Genomic DNA, 20,753 nt, shown 5'->3' with positions numbered 1-20,753 from the left:
ATTATCTCATCTGCTTAAGATGGGTGTACTACTTGGCTTTTATTCCTCCTAGCTAACAATTATTTTTGTTTTGGTGCAAATAATCTTCGTGTATGTTGTTGTTGCAGTGGACATTCTAGCAACACTTTTTCTTCTCTGTGCTACAAACACAAGAATATGCAAACCACTTTAGTACCATAAAGTGATTTTATTTTTATTCACTGAGCACGTATTCTTATAAATATTTGGAGACTTGCATTGCACCAGCAGATGCTTGCAGAGCAAGCCTTACCTGACTTCTTCTTGATGTCTGTGGTGAACAGATCAGTCTTGTGCACTGCCTTGATGCTCTGAGCAATTGTGTCAGGTCTCTGTCATTGCATGGCTTTTCATTCAGGAGATAGGAAGTTGATCATGTCTGCATTGCTTTTATTCACAACATATCCATGAGCATCATCCTTTTATTTAAGGACTATCATCCTTGAGGTAGGTAGGATATGTTGTGTATCTACCTGTCTATCAGGATAGTGTGCCCAGGTAGCCAAGAAGGCCAATGGCATCCTGGCCTGTATCAGGAACAGCGTCACCAGCAGGTCCAAGGAAGTGATTCTGCCCCTGTACTCAGCCCTGGTGAAGCCACACCTCGAGTCCTGTGTCCAGTTCTGGGCCCCTCTATTCAGGAAGGATATCAAGGTCCTGGAGCAGGTCCAAAGGAGGGCAACTAAGCTGGTGAAGGGACTTAAGCAAATATCCTATGAAGAGAGGCTGAGGGAGCTGGGGCTGTTCAGCCTGGAAAAGAGGAGGCTCTGAGGAGACCTCATCACTTTCTACAGCTACCTGAAAGGAGGTTGGAGCCAGGTGGGGGTTGGTCTCTTTTCCCAGGCAACTCTCAGCAAGACAAGAAGGCACGGTCTTAAGTTGTGCCGGGGGAGGTTTAGGTTGGATATTAGAAAGAATTTCTTTACCGAAAGGGTGGTCAGGCATTGGAATGGGCTGCCCAGAGAAGTAGTGGATTCTCCATCCCTGGAGAGAGACTGGATGTGGCACTCAGTGCCATGGTCTGGTAACTGCAGCAGTAGTGGATCAAGGGTTGGACTTGATGATCTCTGAGGTCCCTTCCAACCCAGCTGATTCTATGATTCTATGATATACTCCATCCCAGAAGCGAAGCATCTGTTGAGAGCCAACTGCACGGAGCTGAGTATCCCCCAGGAGAGATCAGACTGATGTTTCTATATTCACAGGCTCAGCTGCCTTCTGAAGCAGCAACACCCACTGGAGGTGGTGAAGAGGGTTAGTTTGAGAAGACTTAGAGGTCTCAAATATGAAGGTGAACAGTTTTGGACAAAAGCTCTTATCTTGGAAAATGGCTTTATTGGTAGCAATTCTCTTAGACTTGTAAAAACCAACAGCCAGAACAATTCCCTGGCACACAAAATTGTATGGAAATAACTGCCAGAGTTATTTTGAGTGATTTTGCTAGCTAGCCTCTAAGTGAACAAAAATACACCAGCCTGTTTTGACCATTCACTCTTTTTTAGTGCTGTGCTAACATTTAAAATTTGTCTTCAATTTCATATGACATTAAGATTTAGGATAAAACTTAACACTGATTTCTACTGTAAAGGATTCTAAAGAGATGTGCAGGACAGCACTACATTTCCATTTCTCAATCAACAGCCTCTCATTTAATGCCATTTAAAAACCTGATGGCAACTTCCAGGTCTGAAGCAGTTATTTGAACTTGATCACTGAGTGTGTGCATATACTGCACGCTACATACAGTAAAGATAAAAAAGAAGTAAATTTAAGCCCCCCTATTAATCCAGTATCAATTGCCTACTCCCAAAACATGAGGTAGATTACAACATGAGTTGAACTACATCAAAGGACAGAGACTATGTTAGCCCCATATGTCCAATTTTTGCCATAATTATTCTAAGACTGATACCTAATATCTGCAAGTACTCTAATACTACTTGAAATTAAATTTGGCAGTCCTCTCTGGGATAAATTTAATGCATATGTTCTATTTTACCCTATCAGGTAGAGGGAGAAGTGTAAATATTTTTTTAGCTGAGAGACAACTGAAGAAGCATTCAAACTGCAAAAGATATAAAATTCAAATAACAACAAAAAGATCCTTTTGGTAAGATAAATACTAAGCCTTTGACAAAAGCCCTATCTAAACATGTAACAGACAAAACTGGAGTTACAGGAATCTAAAAATGTCTTTAAGAGTAGAATAAGCCAAGCAGATGCACTGGGAGTTTCTAAAAACAGCTGAAAAAGGAAATTACTGTACAGTTTCCAAAATATCACACATAGCTTAATTTATTTAAGGGAAACAGAAAAAGAGCAGATCTCTTTATACAAAGGGTGACACAGTGGTCAAACTGAAGTTTTAAAGTCTTTTTAAGTTCTAGCATGTATCAGTTGCTTTAAATAAGTAATTCCCCTCTCACCTTAAGGGTCCTTCACCTGACCCTTTGTTTTCTGAGCCCATCTGCTTCAGACTTCTTTTCCAGTGAGATTTAGATGGATGCCCACAGCTGACCTCCCAGAACAGTTACAGGAACGTTTGGACATGAGTGGCTCCTCTGCCCATAATGCTGATGATACCCACAAACAGTTGTATGAGGGATGTTTATAATTGAGGCTCATCTTCTTTTTGTTGCTTGTGAGCAGTTGCTTTTATGTTCTGTTATTGAAGTGCACATGTTGACTGACTTAAGAGGACAGCCTTGTAAATGAGATCTTTGATCTCAAGAGTTTATTTTATCTTTGCAGCAAGGAAAAGTGAATTGAATTGGCTGGCAGAACTAAGCCCTCTCTGTTCTACAGCTGCTGCATCCTTCTGTGGTCATCATAATTTCCACTTCCACCCCTAGGTACTTTCTTTTGCCACAGGATTAAAAAAAGGCTTCTCCAACATCTCATCATCACCTGTAGTACAATGCTGAAAGCTTTGCAGCTCTTAGTTTATGACACAAACAACGGAGAATGCTCAGAAGGTTTTGCTTCTGTAGAAGGGATGTATCTGACAAACCATGGAGCTGTGATACAGCAAAGCTTCTCTAGCTACCGCAATACCTCATCAGAACATAAACTTCAATAGATTATTCACAGATTTTTTTGAAGTTAAACAGTCCAGAAAGACTGCTGCAATGGATGGCTGCAGACTGAAAAAAAGTATCTGCTCTGAGATTATGAAAAATGTATGTGGTCCATAATTACTCTCCCATTATTTATGTTAATATACAGAACTGTTAGTATGAGGGAATGTTGTGCTGTCCACTACATCTACACAAAAAAAAGACACTATGGTGCCCAGTACTGATTTACTTCTGATTTGAATCACTAATGTGATAGTCACCATCTTCTTACCACCTGCACTTCATTTAGTTCCCACATATTCATTAAAGCCAGTGTTAGCCACTGCAGAAATAATGCTCAATGAAAACTGTTTTACATGTGCATCTACTCCTCCTTTAGATAAGATAGTTTTATTATGGATTTTTTCGTCTATACAACTAAAAGAAATAATGAACGTATAAAGACTCCGCCATTTCATAGTGGGCAGATGTCTGATGATTTTTAATGGCCTCAGAGTCACTGCATGTAGAAAAGCCAGGCTTAGTCAAGATCTATCCCATTCATCTTAAGGCAGAGTAGCTTACCATTAATATGTTTCAGAAAATGAAGTTTAAAACTTATTTTTTTTTTAGGAATTTCTATTGAAAGCTTAAATACATTTATAAATGGAGGAAAAGAAATCCTGCATGGAGTTGTCTTACTAGGAACTGCATGCACAGAGGTCAAAGCAGTGCATTGGATCTTACTATTTTTTAGATCATTCAGCCAGCCCAGCAGCATGTGCAAGAGAATTTGGCCTTATTTATGCATATAATGCAAAAAGAAACACCACATACCTGTACATAGAACTTGAAATTTGTGCTCCAGAACTAGACAGACAGTGAGGTGCCATGCCTAGAATATCAAATTTACCTCTTACACTCCTGGCATCTGAAAAGGATGAAATTCTGAACTGACAAAAACCTTAGTTTTGTTCTATGCTTCCAAGCTAACTGACTTTTAACTTGGAACAAGGTAGTGGTTTTTCACCCCTTCCAGTAAGCATGAATACATTTTTTTCTTTTGGATGATCGTGATTCAGACAGAAGGATGGCTAAGAAAGTATCTATGGGAACAGATCTATTTTGCAGAATGAAGCCCAGATCTCTTTTCAGAAAACAGTCTCATTTCTGTGAAAGATGTTGAAAAGAAAGAGAGACTTCTCCAGGAGACTCAAAGGACATAAATATCTAACAAAAGAACACAGTCTCAATGGAGGATACTGGGAGATCAAGGGATTTGAAAAACTTCTGGAAAGAAATCAGTCCTAATGGAATTATTTCTAACTTTGTGAGCTTGTTACAGAATGCCAAGCTTAATGCTGGTGAACTGCAACACCTGAATGAGGTGGTTTTGGGCTGAATGAGCCCAACTTAGCTGATTAAACATTCTTCCTAGAGCACTGAACAGGAGCCTACCTTTGGAATTTAAGGAAGATTTTCTGCTTCTTTGTGGCTGTAACAGACACTCTCTGGCTTCGGAAGGAAATTTGCTTAATCTGGAATTGTCCTGTGTGGAAAGGTTGCAGCTGTCTAAGAAGGGAAGGACTAACCCCTAAGAATTGCACTTCTGGTTCCTTCCTATACTCAGTAGGCTGAGCAGGGAAAACTCAAAGCAAGATGAATGCTCTTGTCACAATGAGAGTGGTGCTGGGGAGGAGAGCAGTTTCTCAAGCACAAGTTTTGTGCTATTGTTCAGAACAACCCACTCATCCTGCCCAGGAGGCTGCTCTAGTGCTTTTGTGAACATGACATATTCTCCAGCTAAAAACCCAGTGAGCTGTGTGTTATTTTGAGATTTTCTGTAATTACCACAGTGAATATATTCTTTGCCTTCTTCCTTTATTTGATCTAGGGTCAAAACCTCTCATATGGGACCACACAAGTGTATATCTGCCAGCTGCAGTACTGAAGTATCAGGGTTTGGATCATGCTTCATGGAAAATATCAGAAACTGGATCTGTAACCATCTCCTTGACTGACCTGCTGGACACAAGCACTGTCTGCTTCCACTTCTACTTTTGTCACCAGGGAATTGTCTGTAGGGACCAGCTCTCAGTCAGCATTCTGTTGGGCTGCTCTGGATACAATTATTCTTTGAGTTACCTTTAAACATGTGGGCTTTGCTCCCTTTTTTCTATGTTTAAAATTAGACTTTTTTCCAGAGCCGGTATTTACAACTTTTCCAGAGGAAATAAGAAACGTCTTGTTATGTTTGATTTATTAAGGAGTTCCACAAGGAAGCTAGCACACAGCACAGGGTATATCTCCTCCAAGGAAAATGGAGAGAGCTGCAAACAAAACTCAGAATCTCTCATGAACTGAATTGACTCTAAATAAACCATTTAATAAAGGAAAGCAGGCCTCCTAGTATGGCCACTGATGGCAGTGACAAAGCTCTTAATTTTGACATTCATAATATGGCATTTCAGTTCTGTTATCCAATTTACATTCACGTGCATAACACAGGGCAAACAGTTCTATCAAAATTCTCCTTTTTACATATAGAACACATAAAAAGAGCGGATTCCCATTTTGATATCAACATTGGTTATATTTTAATAGTATGTACATAAAAAGAAAAAACAACTAAATCCCTTAACAGGTGCTCAAATGTTTGAATGATGGTATACAGAAACACCCAGTATTTGCTGACTGTGGCAGATACACAGATATTGACACATATCCTATGCAATAATCACTTAGCAAGTGATGTTAAATGTATCTTACACAAGGAATTCACATTTTTATATGAGCTCAGACTCTTTGAAATCTCTATTTTACTGGACATTTTGTGCCATTTTCATGTTATTAGTAGGCAAATCGTAATGTCTATAAATCTTACTGATTTATAGCAGTTTAAGGGTGTTTTTTTTTCTTACCCCAGTGGGAAGAATTCACTTTTGTTGTCTGGATACCATTAGGCTTCAATCCACTTTTTATTGATGATGTCAAGCAAGGAAGAGCTTTCAGCTCCAGCCCTTGCTAAAGAGAGGGCAGTCAGAAGACACATTTTCAGTGTTCATTAATAGTACTCTTGCCAGGTGTAAATTTTACCCTTCACAGAATCTGGTTAAGGATACAGCCAAATGTTTAACCTACTATCTGTATTTGTCATCATAAGTGAATACAACCTCCTCACATCCTCCTTTGTCTCTTCTTTTCTTTTGAAAGGACAGTGTGATTTTGACAAGATGTGATTTTAGCTAAATACTCTATCTCTGAACAACAACTGAATAAAAAAAAATATTTGCCATGTTAGCTAGGAAGAAAAGAACAAGTATAGTGAGTCTGTTGGCTCTACAAGAGGGTTTTGCAGTTCTGCTTCAAGCTGAGCTGCAGAAACACTTCAGATTTTAAATGGACAATCTGAATGAAAGCAAGCTATTTACAAAATGGGTAATTCTTTAATGATTAAGCATAAAGCAATCACAATCATGAAAACTAAATTTAGTGGTTCAGTTACATGTTAACTGGAAAACTCAGCACACAAACCAGTTCTAGACAACTTGGTAAAATTAATTCTTCCTTCCAAGAGGTTTGAGTACTTCCCAGCTCACAGCTTACTTTTCTCAGTCATGGATGTCACCTAAACCATCACAAGACACCAACGCAGCACACGGAATACATCAGATGAAAGAGGGGTATATTTCCTTAGAAGAACCCCAATTTTTAAACGATACTAAAATGACTTTGAATTTCCAAGTTCAGGCTCCCATAAACTCTGAGAAGTCAAAGCTAGAGTAAATATAAGTCATGTCAAGCAATTGCTCTCACACATTGAAAATAACTCACTATTACTTAGCATTTTGTAATAGAGTGTAACACTTTCCCTGAAACAATAAGTTCAAAGCACTTACGAACACAGTTGTCAAAATATTAAATACATACATTTTTTAAAAACCTAAACCATGAATATTTAACAACCTGAGACATATTCACAATGTAATTTCTCCATTATCTACAGTATTAACCTCAAATGCTGTAAGAGGATGCAAGTCAGAAAACATACGTATTTTAAGCTATCACTGGGCATAGAAAATATATGAAAATATCCACTAACACCTAGCACAATATAAATATTCCACCCCAAGAGAAAACAAGTGTAGTTTTCTGTGTGACACAGATCATTATTCATGACAAATCATGAAGTTCCATCAAAGAGCTGTTGCTCACGCAAGAGCAGCTCTGGTTTTAGTCGGGAAAGTCACGGGCAAAGTTTGTGAGGAGGGAACACAGTGGTCTGTGAGAATGCATGTTTAGGTACTTAGCCATTTAATTTAGCTGGATAAGGAACAATGTAATGTTTTCCTGTTGTTAAACATTGCCATCTGTATCTCTGGCACACAAATTAAAAAAAGAAGGGTGTGACCATTAAAAGTAGGTGTCCTGAGATTTGCTTCTTCAGGGGGCAAAGAGGTTAAAGTGGAAAAGCTGATCTGTGTGTAAATCAGGAACACATGTGGTAATGAGAACAAACAGCAGCCAGCAGGCAGGCAGGGAGGACCTCTCAAGGCACACAATGAGATGGACAAAAATCCCATCTACTGGAAAGGGAGCAAAGCAACAGATTTTCACCTTGAAATTGGTAACTTAAGAAAATTCTATTAAGTCTTCATAATTAATTAAGTATTCACTTTTAACTCTGAGTTTTAAAGCTTGGTTTAGCTGGAAACTTGTCTGTCCAGTCATGGGAAGCAGTGTTGCTTTAGTGTTAATACTGGTTTCTATCTGTAGAAAATCAGAGGTGATCTGAAAAAAATGTGTAACAGGATCTATGTGTTTAGTATCTGAGTGAAATAATGAAACAGCACAGATGTGTAAACTTCACCTTAAAGTTATGAAATGTTTGTGTATGCAGCTTAACTACTGGAAGTAGATAGCAACAGCCAGTCTCCTACTAGGGCTGAAGCACTTTTGCTTAATTTCTTTGGGGATAAACAGAATGTTTACATTGTAAGTTAGAGTTCACTTAAAGCTAAAAATACACCACCATTGTGAATAATAATGTTCCTGACCCAATCCATCTGATACATCAGTGGCAGACCCCCAAAATTCTAAGTGGAGTAAAGTAAGTCTTGATCTTCACCTCAAGACTTGCTCCTTGACACACAGAGTAACAATAAAGAAAACATTAAGGATCACAAAGCACTGAATTTTCAAGTGTAAAGTCATACCAAAATCTTGATAAATTATCATTGATGTCGTAGGTGAGCAATCGGTCAGGAACATCACTGTGGATGCCCTGGACTGCTAACACATGTGGTGCTAGGGCAAAGGGGACATCACTCAGAAGGTCTGACATGAAAGGGCTGCTCTCCAAATTTTGGCTCCTCTCATTTGCCTCCTCTGCACTTGACCCAGTTGACTGCGATCGGTGCCCTGTATTTATCTGAAGAGAAGAGAGGAACAGAAATTAAGTAAAAAAAGTAAAGAAGAACATTACGTATCAGGCAGCTTTTTATTTAGAAACATCATGACCTACTCATATTTCAAAACAAAAAATAACTTTCAGACTTTGGTTCAGGTATATCTAAAATAGCAATTCTTAACACACACTGATATAATTCTTTGGGTCAGACTAACTTGAGCTAAGGCTAAAACAGAATAGATTCCTCTACATCATTAGTGGCATTTATCCATGTATTGTTTCTTTGCATTTTTAGAACTGATAGGGCTGGCAGGACTTTTTGCCATTAGGTCCAGGGAAAATTACTTCATAAACTCCTTTCCTAAACTCATGAAACTTCATCTTTTGTTCTCCTTGTGCCTTTTCAGAAGTTGTCCAACAAATACATGACTTTGATGATTAAAACCCCTCCTATCTCAGTTATTTCAAAGTATTACTGATGCTTTCCAATGGGAAATGGAATTGCATGGCTGGCTGGTGAGGTCTATTGGATACGGCAATATATGCATTGCCAAATAAGTGCTTTACAGAAAACCACAGTTAAAAAACTTTGAAAACCCAGCGAAATCCCCGGAAACAAAACCAACAATGAAATAAAAAAATCCTGCCATCCAGAAACAATCAATACTATTTACAGAAAATGCCAGCAGATAGGATGTTAGACCCAAGAGATTTGCAAGCTTTGATATTTGCCTACCAATACAACCTCATTAAGAGTCTATCCTTAAACTTCTAAATTATTTCTTTTGTTTAAAAAAGAAAAAGAAAAAAACATTGTTTACTCTGCCTCCAAAAATAAAATCTTACTTGTTTTACTATTAATAGCAATAAAATGCTATGCAAACTGATAGCTCTCATGTCATCTCTGTAAGATGTTTTTTATACGGACTTCTATTTTGTATAAGTACACATACAGAAAAATTCGGTAATTTTTCAGAAGTGCTTAACAAGTCAGGTCAGAGCCAAGAACTGAGGCTGTGGCTCTGTGACAGAAGGGCAGCTTGGGTGGTGGATGTGGTTTGTTTTCTAGCCTGGCTGTAAGTAACCCAGCTAAGCATTTTGCCAGGTCATAGGGGCTCCATCTCCTCAAAACACAGACTAGATTTGACTTCTTTGACTCAAACACAACCTGAGCAGTAGTGATTCCTTACACAACCCAAAATTTCATCTAATAGGACAGATAAACAAACATTAAACCTTCTTTTAAAGTGTTAACAATGAAACAGATAATCTTGCCAATCCAAGCCATATTTTTGGGTCCATATTTTTTTTTTTAGGTTAGGGAAGAAGCTTTCACATCCCCAACATACTGGGACTGAAGTGGTGTTGCATGCTCTGAAATGGGCCCTCATTTGGAAGCTTTTGTTTAGACTCAGGATGACTGAAAACCTAAAACTTAAGATAAACTTCCCAAGATCCATTACTACTGTGTTACAGGATAATGTAAAGTTTCCTAGGGTTAAGAAGTTTTATTAAAAATAATGATTGCTAGATATAACTACTGACTAGTTATGATCCAACACAAAAGGGGAACAAATGAGCTCAGAAGGATGCAAGTCAGGAAAGCACCTTCCTACTGAGCTGCTGGGGTTCACTTCCCAGTACAAATGCTATTTGATTTCCCTCCCCTTTCAGACCTTCTAGCTAATTGTTATAAACTATTTTTACAGATACCTAAACCAGTAGTCCCATCTTTGACTGTTCTTCTGGGCCACTTCAGAGCTTTCTGGAGATAGGATATGGCACTGAGTTTCTTCTCCTCTAACAATATTCTCTAAGCTATTGTAATACTGACATGTCATTTCTACATAATTCCTACACATACAGTTTACAGATCTTTTCTTCTTGTTTTTTCTTTTTCCTATCTTTCCTTTTCTCACTTCTCTATTCCTCTCAGTAGCTATCAGCTCTTCAGAAATCTACATGCAACAGCAGAGGCAAGTGTTGATAAAGAAGATTTCCTTTGTTTTTCCTTACTGATTCTGGTATCTCTAGAGGGCAAGGAAAATACGAAAGCAAGCAGAAAAAATAGGAAGATAGCTTGCATAGTTCTCATACTGCAGCTTTCCAAGCTATAAGCAAAAAACCTAACAGCACTGTTAGTTCAGGAAAAACACTAAAACCTCTTCTACTTGTCTGTTCTAATCAGCACAAAGTTGAAGATCAGCAGCTCTCACTTTATAAGGAATCTGAGCCCCTACAGCTGCTGATGGATAACACTTCAGAGGGAACTCTTCCTTCTTCTCATGGCCAAACAGGTTCAAGGTGCACATCATAACAAAATTCATAAACACCTTCTGCTACAGACATATTTCCTTGCTAAAAACATTGCCAAACAGAGCATTTATGTTCATGATATTTATCTGAAACACCCCCCCCATACTTCAAATAAATACTTACATTTTTAGCTGCTGTAAACTTGTAAACTTCCCTTAATTTCTACTTTGCACATATGTGTTACATTCCCTCTTGAAAGAACTATCCTGTGGAGCATTTATTGAGGTGCTGGTATTTGCTTGTATTACATCAGTCCCATATTGTGAAGGGGAGAGTGGAGCCACAAAGCCCCAAATCAAAATCAGCAATAATTTACATCTAAGAATCAATTAAAAAAGATCTTGAAAGACCCTTGTGCCTCCCTACATTCCCACATTCAAGGGAAAAATGATCCCTTGCTTGCTGTCCTATTCCCATAGCTCAGATGATAATAAGAAATTATAAGAAATGATGATAAGAAGAGGAATAAGAAATCCCTAGAATCTAGTGTTTATTTTGTTTGGCAAATTATACTTTTATGAACACCTGTTTATATCTTAATTGTCCCAAAAGCTGGATGAACTCATTTTACAATGCAAATTAAGACTATTGTATGGTAAAACTAACTCCAAAGAGAACAAAAAAACAAACAACCCTAAAACCAAAAAAACCCCCCAAACCAAACCAAACAAAAAACAACCTCCCCTCCCTACCCTCCCTCACAAAAAAAAAAAAACAAAAAAAAAACCAGAGAGAGCACAAAGGATCTTGGATTTTTTCCTTCCTCCAGAAACCTTACATTTGTTAGAAGGGTGCCAAATGGGCAGCCCTGGAAATTAAAACCCTTCTGCACAACAATAGAGAATGAACCAGTTTTTCTTATTTTTAAATCCCACCCCATGTTTCAAAGCAAGACTGCACTAAGAATGGATGAATTCCTTTAGAATTCCCTGCTAAACAGCATTTTGCCATATTTGATCTCTGCATCCCATCAGTGAGGTTTTTAATAGTCTATAGATTCTGATACTATTTGAATAGTCATACCAGTATCAAAAATGAAGCCCAAAAGGGCTGAGAGCAACATAGTACAGGTAAGTCTGGAACAAAGAAGAGTGTTAGGTCAGTATAACAAATGCCATAAAGTGATCTCAAATCTGGTGGTCACTGGGTCACACTCTACCCAGTCCCTCATGAGGTTTTTCAGTCACTTATGACAGCAACAATAAGAACTCACACATAACCCACTACTGCTTTTCCCAGAAAAAATTGTTATTTCCCCCTATTTTATAATATTCACATTCACTTTTTTCATTTTCAGCAAGTCACATTTTGTGTGACTGTTATTGGATTGGCTTTTGCAATGGCAAAAATACAAACCCTGGCCAATTCTTTAATGCAGTAATGCCCAAACACAGCAAAAAAACACTGGCTAAAGTTAACCTGGAAAGTTAACTGAAGAGAGGCTGCTGGAAAATTCTGTCATCTTTGCAGCTTAACTCCTTGAATATTGTGAAGCCCATCCTTTTATCTAGTACATAGTGTGTTAAATGTATATCACATAATCTACTCGGTAACAATATACAAATAGAAAAGCTCCTGAGCAATTCAGGTTGCAAAAAGTAATTTTACAATTCTGTAGTGAAATGAGGCAACCAGGTGCCACTAATTTCCAGGGAGTGGCATGAGCTTGAGGGTGAGGCTTGAGTGGAGCATGCTGAGATTTTGAGTTCCAGTGTGAGCTGAGTTTGTGTCTCAGGCCTCACCTTTTATTGGCCCCCTAATCCTGCTCATGCGCAGTGGGGGCCCACCCTAATCAGGCACAGGTGGGCTTAACACAAGCTCATGGCCACTACCTGGCAATTAGTGGCACCTGGTTGCCTCATTTCACTACACAATTCTGCCTGGCACAGTCCTTAGAGACAACCACTGCCCTTTGCTATGCAGATTTTTTTCCAAGTACCCCTGCAGTGATGTCAAATACTGACCTCATGTGCAACATCTTACCAAGCTGGACATATTTTTGTGCTTCCAAATAATGAAGATATCGTTTAAGACAGCCAAGACATAGTTCACTCATGAGCAGGAGAACACACATCAGTGAAAAGACCTTGATGAATCCAACCTGAGCACCAGTGGTGTTTATGGTGACTGTGGTGACACAATGCAGAACTGGAGACTCCCAAAGAGAGCATCAATCACCCACCCACCCACCAGAGCTGAGATCCCCCAAGCTGGTGACAGTGCAAACCCTCACACCAAGCTGGGTGATGCAATCAAAGTCAAGGTTATGAAATGTCTTCTGTTTCTGTGCATGCATTCCTCAAGCATATGTAGAACTACAAGGCCTAGAGAATTTGATACCCCCTATTAGTCACACTGGTTTCTATTTAAATGCCTAACTTATTTATCCAGAATACACAGAGCATATTCTCCAAGCATTAGCCAAACAAAGCCCTGCCAAATGCTATGACACACAATCCTGCTATGAGAAATATTAATTGAATAAACATAGAAGATCAGAAAACAATTTACATTTCACAAAACACCGGTGAGTCAAAAAAAAAAAATTAAAAAATTTAATTCAAATAAGAAAGGTGTTTTCCTCATTCTTGGTTAGCAATCTAAATGAACATGGATAGAAGACACAGTATTTAATCATAAATGATACCTGGCCACCAGATACTAATTGCACTTTGATGGCAAGGGTGTTATGTGTTATTTCAAAACTAACAGAGTATAAAATTATCCTCTGAAGTAAGTTCTTCCTTTTTTCTATATTTTTTGACTGTTTCTCAGCTGCCTTTAAAACCATCTAATTTGCTACATCTCTGTGTGCTAACAATAAAGTCTGCCAAGAGTATTATACAGAAAAACAAAAGCTTAGTATACAATGTAGTGTTAAGTTGGATTTACAGTGCTCTGTAGGAGAATCAAAGATCAATGTTAGCATTATTATAATCCAAACTATTGAAAAAGGTTTACTAAAGAAGTGATTCATTTGAAGAAATTTGTACTTTGATAATTTTTTTCTCAGAAGCAGATCCATTTTCCTTACAAAGACAGCCTTAAGAAACAAACAGGACATTCAGTCATCCAGAATATTTACTAAATATTCACCAATATCATAATTATGGCAGAGACCTAGAACACTACTGGTGATACAGAAATATTGTATTTATTTCAGTCAATTTTGTGGTATTACAGCAAAGAGTGTATCATAAGTATCATCCCAGATTTTATTTAGCATTATGTAGTTATTTCTGATATATCTAGAAATGGAAATTGTCTTAAGGGACTGCTCTTCCAATTGCATTTCAGCTGATGTTTTTAGGGTATTCACTGGGCCTTTTTATGAAATTTGTAGGAATTCTAGAGTGAGCATCTCCATTGATGACAATTTATTCCCTTTTCAAATAAGAAGAGCAGTGGCAAAGAGGAACAGAAAAGACAATTTCTGATATGAAAACAGGCTGAGAGAATTGGGGATATTCATCCTGGAGAAGAGAAGATTCCAGGGAGATCTCATAGCAGCATTCCCTACATGAAGGCCTACAGGAAAGCTGGGGTGGGGATTTTCACCAGAGAGGGTACTGAAAGGACAAGGGGTCACGGTTTTAACCTGAAAGAGGGTAGATTTAGATTATATATCAGGAAAAAATTCTTCACCATGAGGGTAGTAAGATACTGGAATAGGTTGCCTAGGGAGGTTGTTTATGCTCCTTCCCTGGAAGTGTTCAGGGCCAGGTTGGATGAGTCCTTGTGCATCCTGGTCTAGTGGGAGGTGTCCCTGCCCATGCAGGGGTTTGGATCTTGATGATCTTTAAGGTCCCTTCCAGCTCTAACAATCCTATGATTCTATGAAAAGAAGAATTACTCACAAGGTGCTCTGAATGTTTAGCATTTTATATTAAAAATTTTTAGACTAGGAGAAAAGGAGCTGTAAAACCTTGCTAGAGTGGGGGAAAGTGTACATGACATGATAGCTTTTAAAATTACAAATAAACAAACTCAAAACATCAACAACAGAACATCCTCACTCCCAACACACCAGTAAGAATGTGACCTATATCCTTACAGAACTGTAAGGAGGGAAGAGAAACTGATCCAGTCAAGGATAATACAGATGCCCCTGAGATGGTTCAGAAAAACCTCACGTGAGTCTTGAGAGCTGCTACTCTTTTGAGGCCCTCTCACAAGCTTAGGCAACATCTCCTCCAAGGACTGAATAAAAAAAGATACTTCTACTTGGGAGAACAGAAGTAGATAGAAGAAGCAGTGCTGCAGACCTTGCAGTATCTTATTGCAGAATCCAAATGGTTTCCAGTTGTTTGCTTGCTTTTTTTTTTTTTTTTTTCCCCAGTCATTTGTTTGCTTGGTTTTGCTTGCTTTTGTTAGCAGAAATGCAGTGAACAGGACTGTAATACCAGTTTAGGATTGGTGTTGCCAGTGGTCACAATAGGGCAGCCTTCCATGCTAAAGCTTCAGGCTTAGATCAAGCCCTGGGAGAGGCTTTTAGAAGCAAGAATGGCTGTCAATGGAATTCAGCCTTCCCTCTTGCTTTGGGCTTTTGTTTCCCAGCTTCTTATGGCTCTTACTCTGGAATACAGCAGTGATTTGTCTTTCTTAAAGAGCTCCTGCTACCTGTACAAATTCTGTGTGATTAGTAGACAGCATGGTTTTTCTCCATTTATCAATATTGTTGCTCAGAGTAAAACAGAACCAGATTTTAAAACAAGCATTTAAGAACAGCTTTACTGATTTGTGACATGCATTTTAGATATTCTTCTTTTTCATTTTCCTCTTTCAAGCACGTTTTTCAGCTGTTTCTTAAACTAGAACAGAATCAAGGCCAGGTTAATGTTGCTGAAATCTAAAAAGAAAAAATTCTAAGGAAAATGGTGAAAAGTACCTCTGACATTCTACAGTTTTTCATTACCATAGCAAAGCTCCCCCCATAGTATCCTGGCTTGTAAAGAACAGAAGGGCCATCCTATGTGATGTACTCTAGGTGGCCCTGCTCTGGCAGGGGGGGTTGGACTAGATGATCTTTCGAGGTCCCTTCCAACCCCTAGGATTCTGTGATTCTGTGATTCTTTGCTAATCACACATTCAGTATCAATAATGATGCACATTTGTGCATCCTTACTGGCATGAAAGCAATTAGAAAAGTGTAATCATTCAGAACCAGCTTTTTCTCTAATGTAGGAACAATTGGATATTTTAAATGCAGAATGAACTTTCTGCATTTAGTACGTGCTCCTTGCCCTATCAAAAGCTCAAACTGTTAATCTCTGCAGAGGGGAGGAATTGTGAGGTTGACATTTGAACTCTGGATATTCCAAATACTCTACAGTTGAAACATGTTAGTTTAATTATCCTAGCAAATACAAGAGATTCCTAATGAGTTTTATTTATGAAACACTTAAGGAATGTAATTCCACCATGAAAAGTACTCTCATGTACCACAAAAGACTGCATATCTGGTGCCTAGACCAACTATCTCATTTGTTCATTCTAGAGGAAAAAAAAAATGGTTTTTTTAAGTTAAAATTGTGCAGACTCAAAGCAGAGCAAGACTAAAGTCATTTAGTTTACTCAATTTTACTCAATTCCCTAGAATAACAATTGGGCACAGGAAATATTTGGTGGGGAGTTGTTGATAAATTTAGCAACTACATTGAATTTAATAAAACTAACATTGTATAATAATATTTTTATTCCCAGTTCTGGCTTTTATTTCTTTAATCCCAATTCTTACTGATTATTTCATTCAATAATTGTTTTAAGACAGACAACTATAGTTTTAAACATGGGCACCTATAATGAGAAGCTATACAACTGTGAATAAACAGCGTAAGATGCAACATGAAGACTTCAGGAAGAGAAGAAAGCAGAAATAAGAAGAAAGCAGAAAAAGATTCTAAATCTCTACTAAAAATTATGTCTTAGTTTTCCATCATAACTAAAATAATTCTACTCTTTCCTTCTATCCCAATCAATTTTAGTACTTCTGAATGTGATCACTGAAGAGCTCTACCAGCATTTATGTCCCCTCAGTAGCAGGGTTCCTTTTCTTGCTGCCTCCCTGTGCCACTCTGGAGTTCAAGGCACTGTTTTAACAGGTGAATTTTGGACATTAATTCATTTATCATTAATATTGTGATACAAATTATTTTAGAAGAGAGAGAGAGAGAGGTATGGGTCAGTAAGAAACAGTTTCTCTAGCTAGCTCCTGTTCATTCTATGCAAACCATTAATAGCAAAGATCTCATACATTATAATGGGCAACATAAACATTCAGCACGTTGTGCTTCTGACAATGCCAGGTAATGTTAACAACAATGGCAGATTATGTTTTTTTTCCTTTTTTTCTGTAGCATGTAATCTGGAAGATGAAGAAGTTCATAAAAATTAATATAGGAAGTACAAATGTGAGCCAGAAGGACTGTAATTGAAAATACACACAGCTCTAGACATCCAGCAATGCATTCTGCAGCCACAAATCAGAAGTGAAGGACAAGTCAATATACTGCAAAATGAAAAGAGAAGTCTGATAAAGGACAATAATGGATTTGCTCTGCAACTTCAACGTCATCCAAAAGCACAAGGTACTCACATTTATTTTGCAGCTACCATCATTCCTGAAGAAAATATAAAACTCAGATAACCCTGGTGTAGCCAAAGAATATAGGAAGAAATGAATTTTCTATAAAACTTTACCTTTATTGAAATAAACAATATTTAAATAATCCCTTTTTAATTTAGCAGTTCCATTTAGTTGATGCAGTTAGTAACAAGATTTGAGTTTCTTTCGAATGCTCCAAGCAAAAAACAGCCTGAATAATTTTTTTGAACCTTATGTCCTGAAAATAAGAGGAGCTTAGAAAAACTAGGTCTCTGCCTCTACGTCTACCTTTTGTTCCCAAGCCCTACTATTGTAAAAGTCTCAAGGTGGTAACCTCCTACAGCAGGAAAAAGATGACAGTTTCTCAGAGATGGAAAATGTCTGTGGAGCAGAATCTTTGAGCGAGAGGGATAATAAATACCACATTTTCTCCTTACACTACTAAGTGTATGAAAATCCAAGGACTTGAATGGGAAATGAAGCTATTGCCTCAAGAACTCAGACAAATAAATGTAAAAGATTTTTAGCAAATGTGATTTCACCAAAAAAAAAAGAAAAAAAAAAAAAAAAAAAAAAAAAAAAAAAAAGAGAGAGAAAGAAAGAAAAGACTGTCAGTAAATTTTTCAGCTAACTGGAACAACTGGGAAGAGTGGCGTAAATGACAAGTCACTGTTTGGAGAAGAAAAGGAAATTGCTCCTTGAGTAATTAAGGTAGTCAGCAACATCCATGAAATGCCTCCTGAAACATTATCATCAATGAGAGAAAAAAGGGGGATAACAATTTCCATCTAAAATAAGGGGAAAGGAAACCAAAATAATATTGGATTTAGTTTTCAGAAAAAAGCTGTTTAAGCAGAGTGAACAGAAAAGAACTAATACTGGGAACCCCAGGTGAAGCTTCCTCCAGTGATGCCTGCATGCCATGTTCTCAGAGGTGTTTCAGGAGTTTTGTTAGAAATCAAAACCCCTGGATCTTCCTAATGGTCTTTTCTCCTTAGTCTTGAAGAACATAAATGGATTCTTAGGCAGATGAGTGAATTAAAATTGCTGTACTAAGTGTTTTGTTCTGAGGTTTTTATCATGCAGCTTAAAAACCAACAACCTGGGCAAGAAAAGCATTATGTCCTGTCTATGAATTTCAAATTTTAAATTTATGAATTTTAAATTTACAGACTGAGTTGACCTCAGCATCTACTGCTCAGGCTTCTGAGATGCAGGAATAACAACACGATGACTCAAAGCAGTAAAGGACCAAATAATTAATCAATTAAACAAAAAGAAACAAATATGGGTCATCGTGTTCAGTCAAAGTGGCCTCTTTCAGCCTCCTGGTTCTCTATGGAAGGACAGTAATTGGACCTTGACAAAAAGGAAGAAGGGCACATTTTAGGTTTTAAGGTAGATTTTTTATTTTATCAAGCAGGTCTACTAATTGCATTACTACACTGGAAAAGTAATCTGAACATTTGCAATACTGTGGAAGCTAAGAAGTTTGCAAACTAATAATTTCCATTTTATAGCTGGATTTTTAAGAAGTGCTTTAGAACAAAATTTGACTATGTGCTACCCAGTGCACAGCCTTTCACAAGTCTGACACAGCTGGAGAGTAGCAAAGTTTTGGGGATTTTTTTTAAGGCAAAGGCAGAAATGACTGCAGCAGCACATTATGGTGAAAGGATCAAACCACAATGATGCAAAGGACAGAAAAACGTATTCCTGTCTTATCAATATTAGCACTTGGAACTGAAATGGGACAGCTTTTATGCTGTGCTTCCTTTCCATTACAATGAACTGCCCACTGCTATCTGTGGGTTTTGTTTGGGGTTTGTTTATTTGTTTGTTTGCTTTCCCCTAAAAGTGTCAATGAAATTAACCCAAAGACATTGTTTTCTTTACTTGGTGTATGGAATCATTATTATAAGCTGCCCTACACCAGTCTTTCAGCCACAATTTTACACTAATGCATCACATTGTAAATATCACTGCACCATCAGGCTGTATTAGCACTCAGTCTCACAAGAGATGTATGATCTACATTGCATTTTAGATCAATTTTAACATTTTATTGAAAAGCCCAGAAGGGTTGCTCCCAGAGGCAGGATGACTGCCCAATCAATTTGTTGACAGCAGTGAAGTGAACCAGCATTACTGGCTTTTAGTCCAACTCCATGTGTTTGGGCAAGAGACAGAGGATACTCAGTAGTTTTATCTGGGGATTAAGCTAGGCAGAAAATCCCAAAATTAAGAGAAAGGCTAAAAAATTTGCTCAGAATGTCTGGGCACCCAATTTGAGCATCTCTTGCTACAAACAACCATATTGAACTAAATAACTGAACGTAATTAACTGAATAAGCACACAATTAAGTCAAGAATACAGAGGCTCTGCACAAAGTAAATAGGGAATTATGAAATCTGTGCTTCTGGATACGTGTGTCTGGGTCACTATTTGGGGTCTATGTTCCTTTGCTAAAGTCCAGCTCTCAAAATGAACAGGCTGCCAATCAGGCCAGTTTTACTGTTTTCTGAACTTCTTACACTTGAGTACCTCCAACACTATTTATAGGTGCTAAACATTGAAAATCTACTATGCTTCTGTGTCCTTCTTTCCCTGCAGAAGGTGATTTTGTTTCCTGTTGCTCAAATCTCATCAATCCTGCAGCCTGACCACAGCACTGACTCTGGATTCCACAGGCAGAGCTGATGGAGGGAAGGATGCTTCAGTCCACTTGTTGTGTTTAAGTGTATTAGCTGGCCAGAGAGAGCATTCAAGTCCCACCTCAAAGGACTATAAGGCTTCCTCAGTTCTTGTAATGAAATCTCAACTGAAGTTAAAGGGTTTAAAGAGTATTTCACACTTGCAAAGTGCTACAGAAAAGTGCTTTGTAAGAGATCACTGAATTTTTGAAGATTTTTGAAAATGTATTGTTTTCTAAGTTAAGAGAGCAAGTTTGGTGACAACCACATTAATTCACATCTCTCAATTCCCACTCCCATTCCTATCTAAAAACATACTTCCCTTTAAGAAAAAAGACAATAGGTTTCTGGATATTAAGCACCCGAAATAATCCCAGCTATGTATCATGTTACACAGGTATCAAGTCTAACTATTGATTTTAGAACTGAAAAGAAAAACCTACAAGATTTTTAAATTTTACCTGTTTATGTACCTAAACCTAATATATTTACACATAGTATGTACATACACCCTTTTCTCTCCTCTGAAGCTGTCTAACTGGTGAGGGCAGACAGATGCTCATGGGTCCATCTATTCTGGAGATCTTCCTACTATGAAAAAACCTCTTAAATATTTTTGTCAATTAGCAAACAGGGGACAATAGGAACATTACAA

General features: G+C 37.9%; 1 protein-coding gene across 1 annotated transcript in view; it reads right to left on the bottom strand.

Annotated features, from left to right (window-relative positions):
• Positions 1-5,358: 5,358 nt before the first annotated feature.
• The window catches only part of UMAD1 (UBAP1-MVB12-associated (UMA) domain containing 1), a 77,624-nt gene continuing 62,229 nt past the window's right edge, over positions 5,359-20,753 (bottom strand). The window contains exon 4 of the mRNA XM_030444215.1: positions 5,359-8,505. Within this exon, the coding sequence (XP_030300075.1) occupies positions 8,248-8,505 (258 nt within the window). The 3' untranslated portion in view covers positions 5,359-8,247. The remainder of the gene's footprint in view (positions 8,506-20,753) is intronic.

Source organism: Calypte anna, chromosome 2, assembly GCF_003957555.1.
Source record: "Calypte anna isolate BGI_N300 chromosome 2, bCalAnn1_v1.p, whole genome shotgun sequence".
Classification (NCBI taxonomy): domain Eukaryota; kingdom Metazoa; phylum Chordata; class Aves; order Apodiformes; family Trochilidae; genus Calypte; species Calypte anna.
This window is presented reverse-complemented; position numbering and strand designations above follow the sequence as displayed.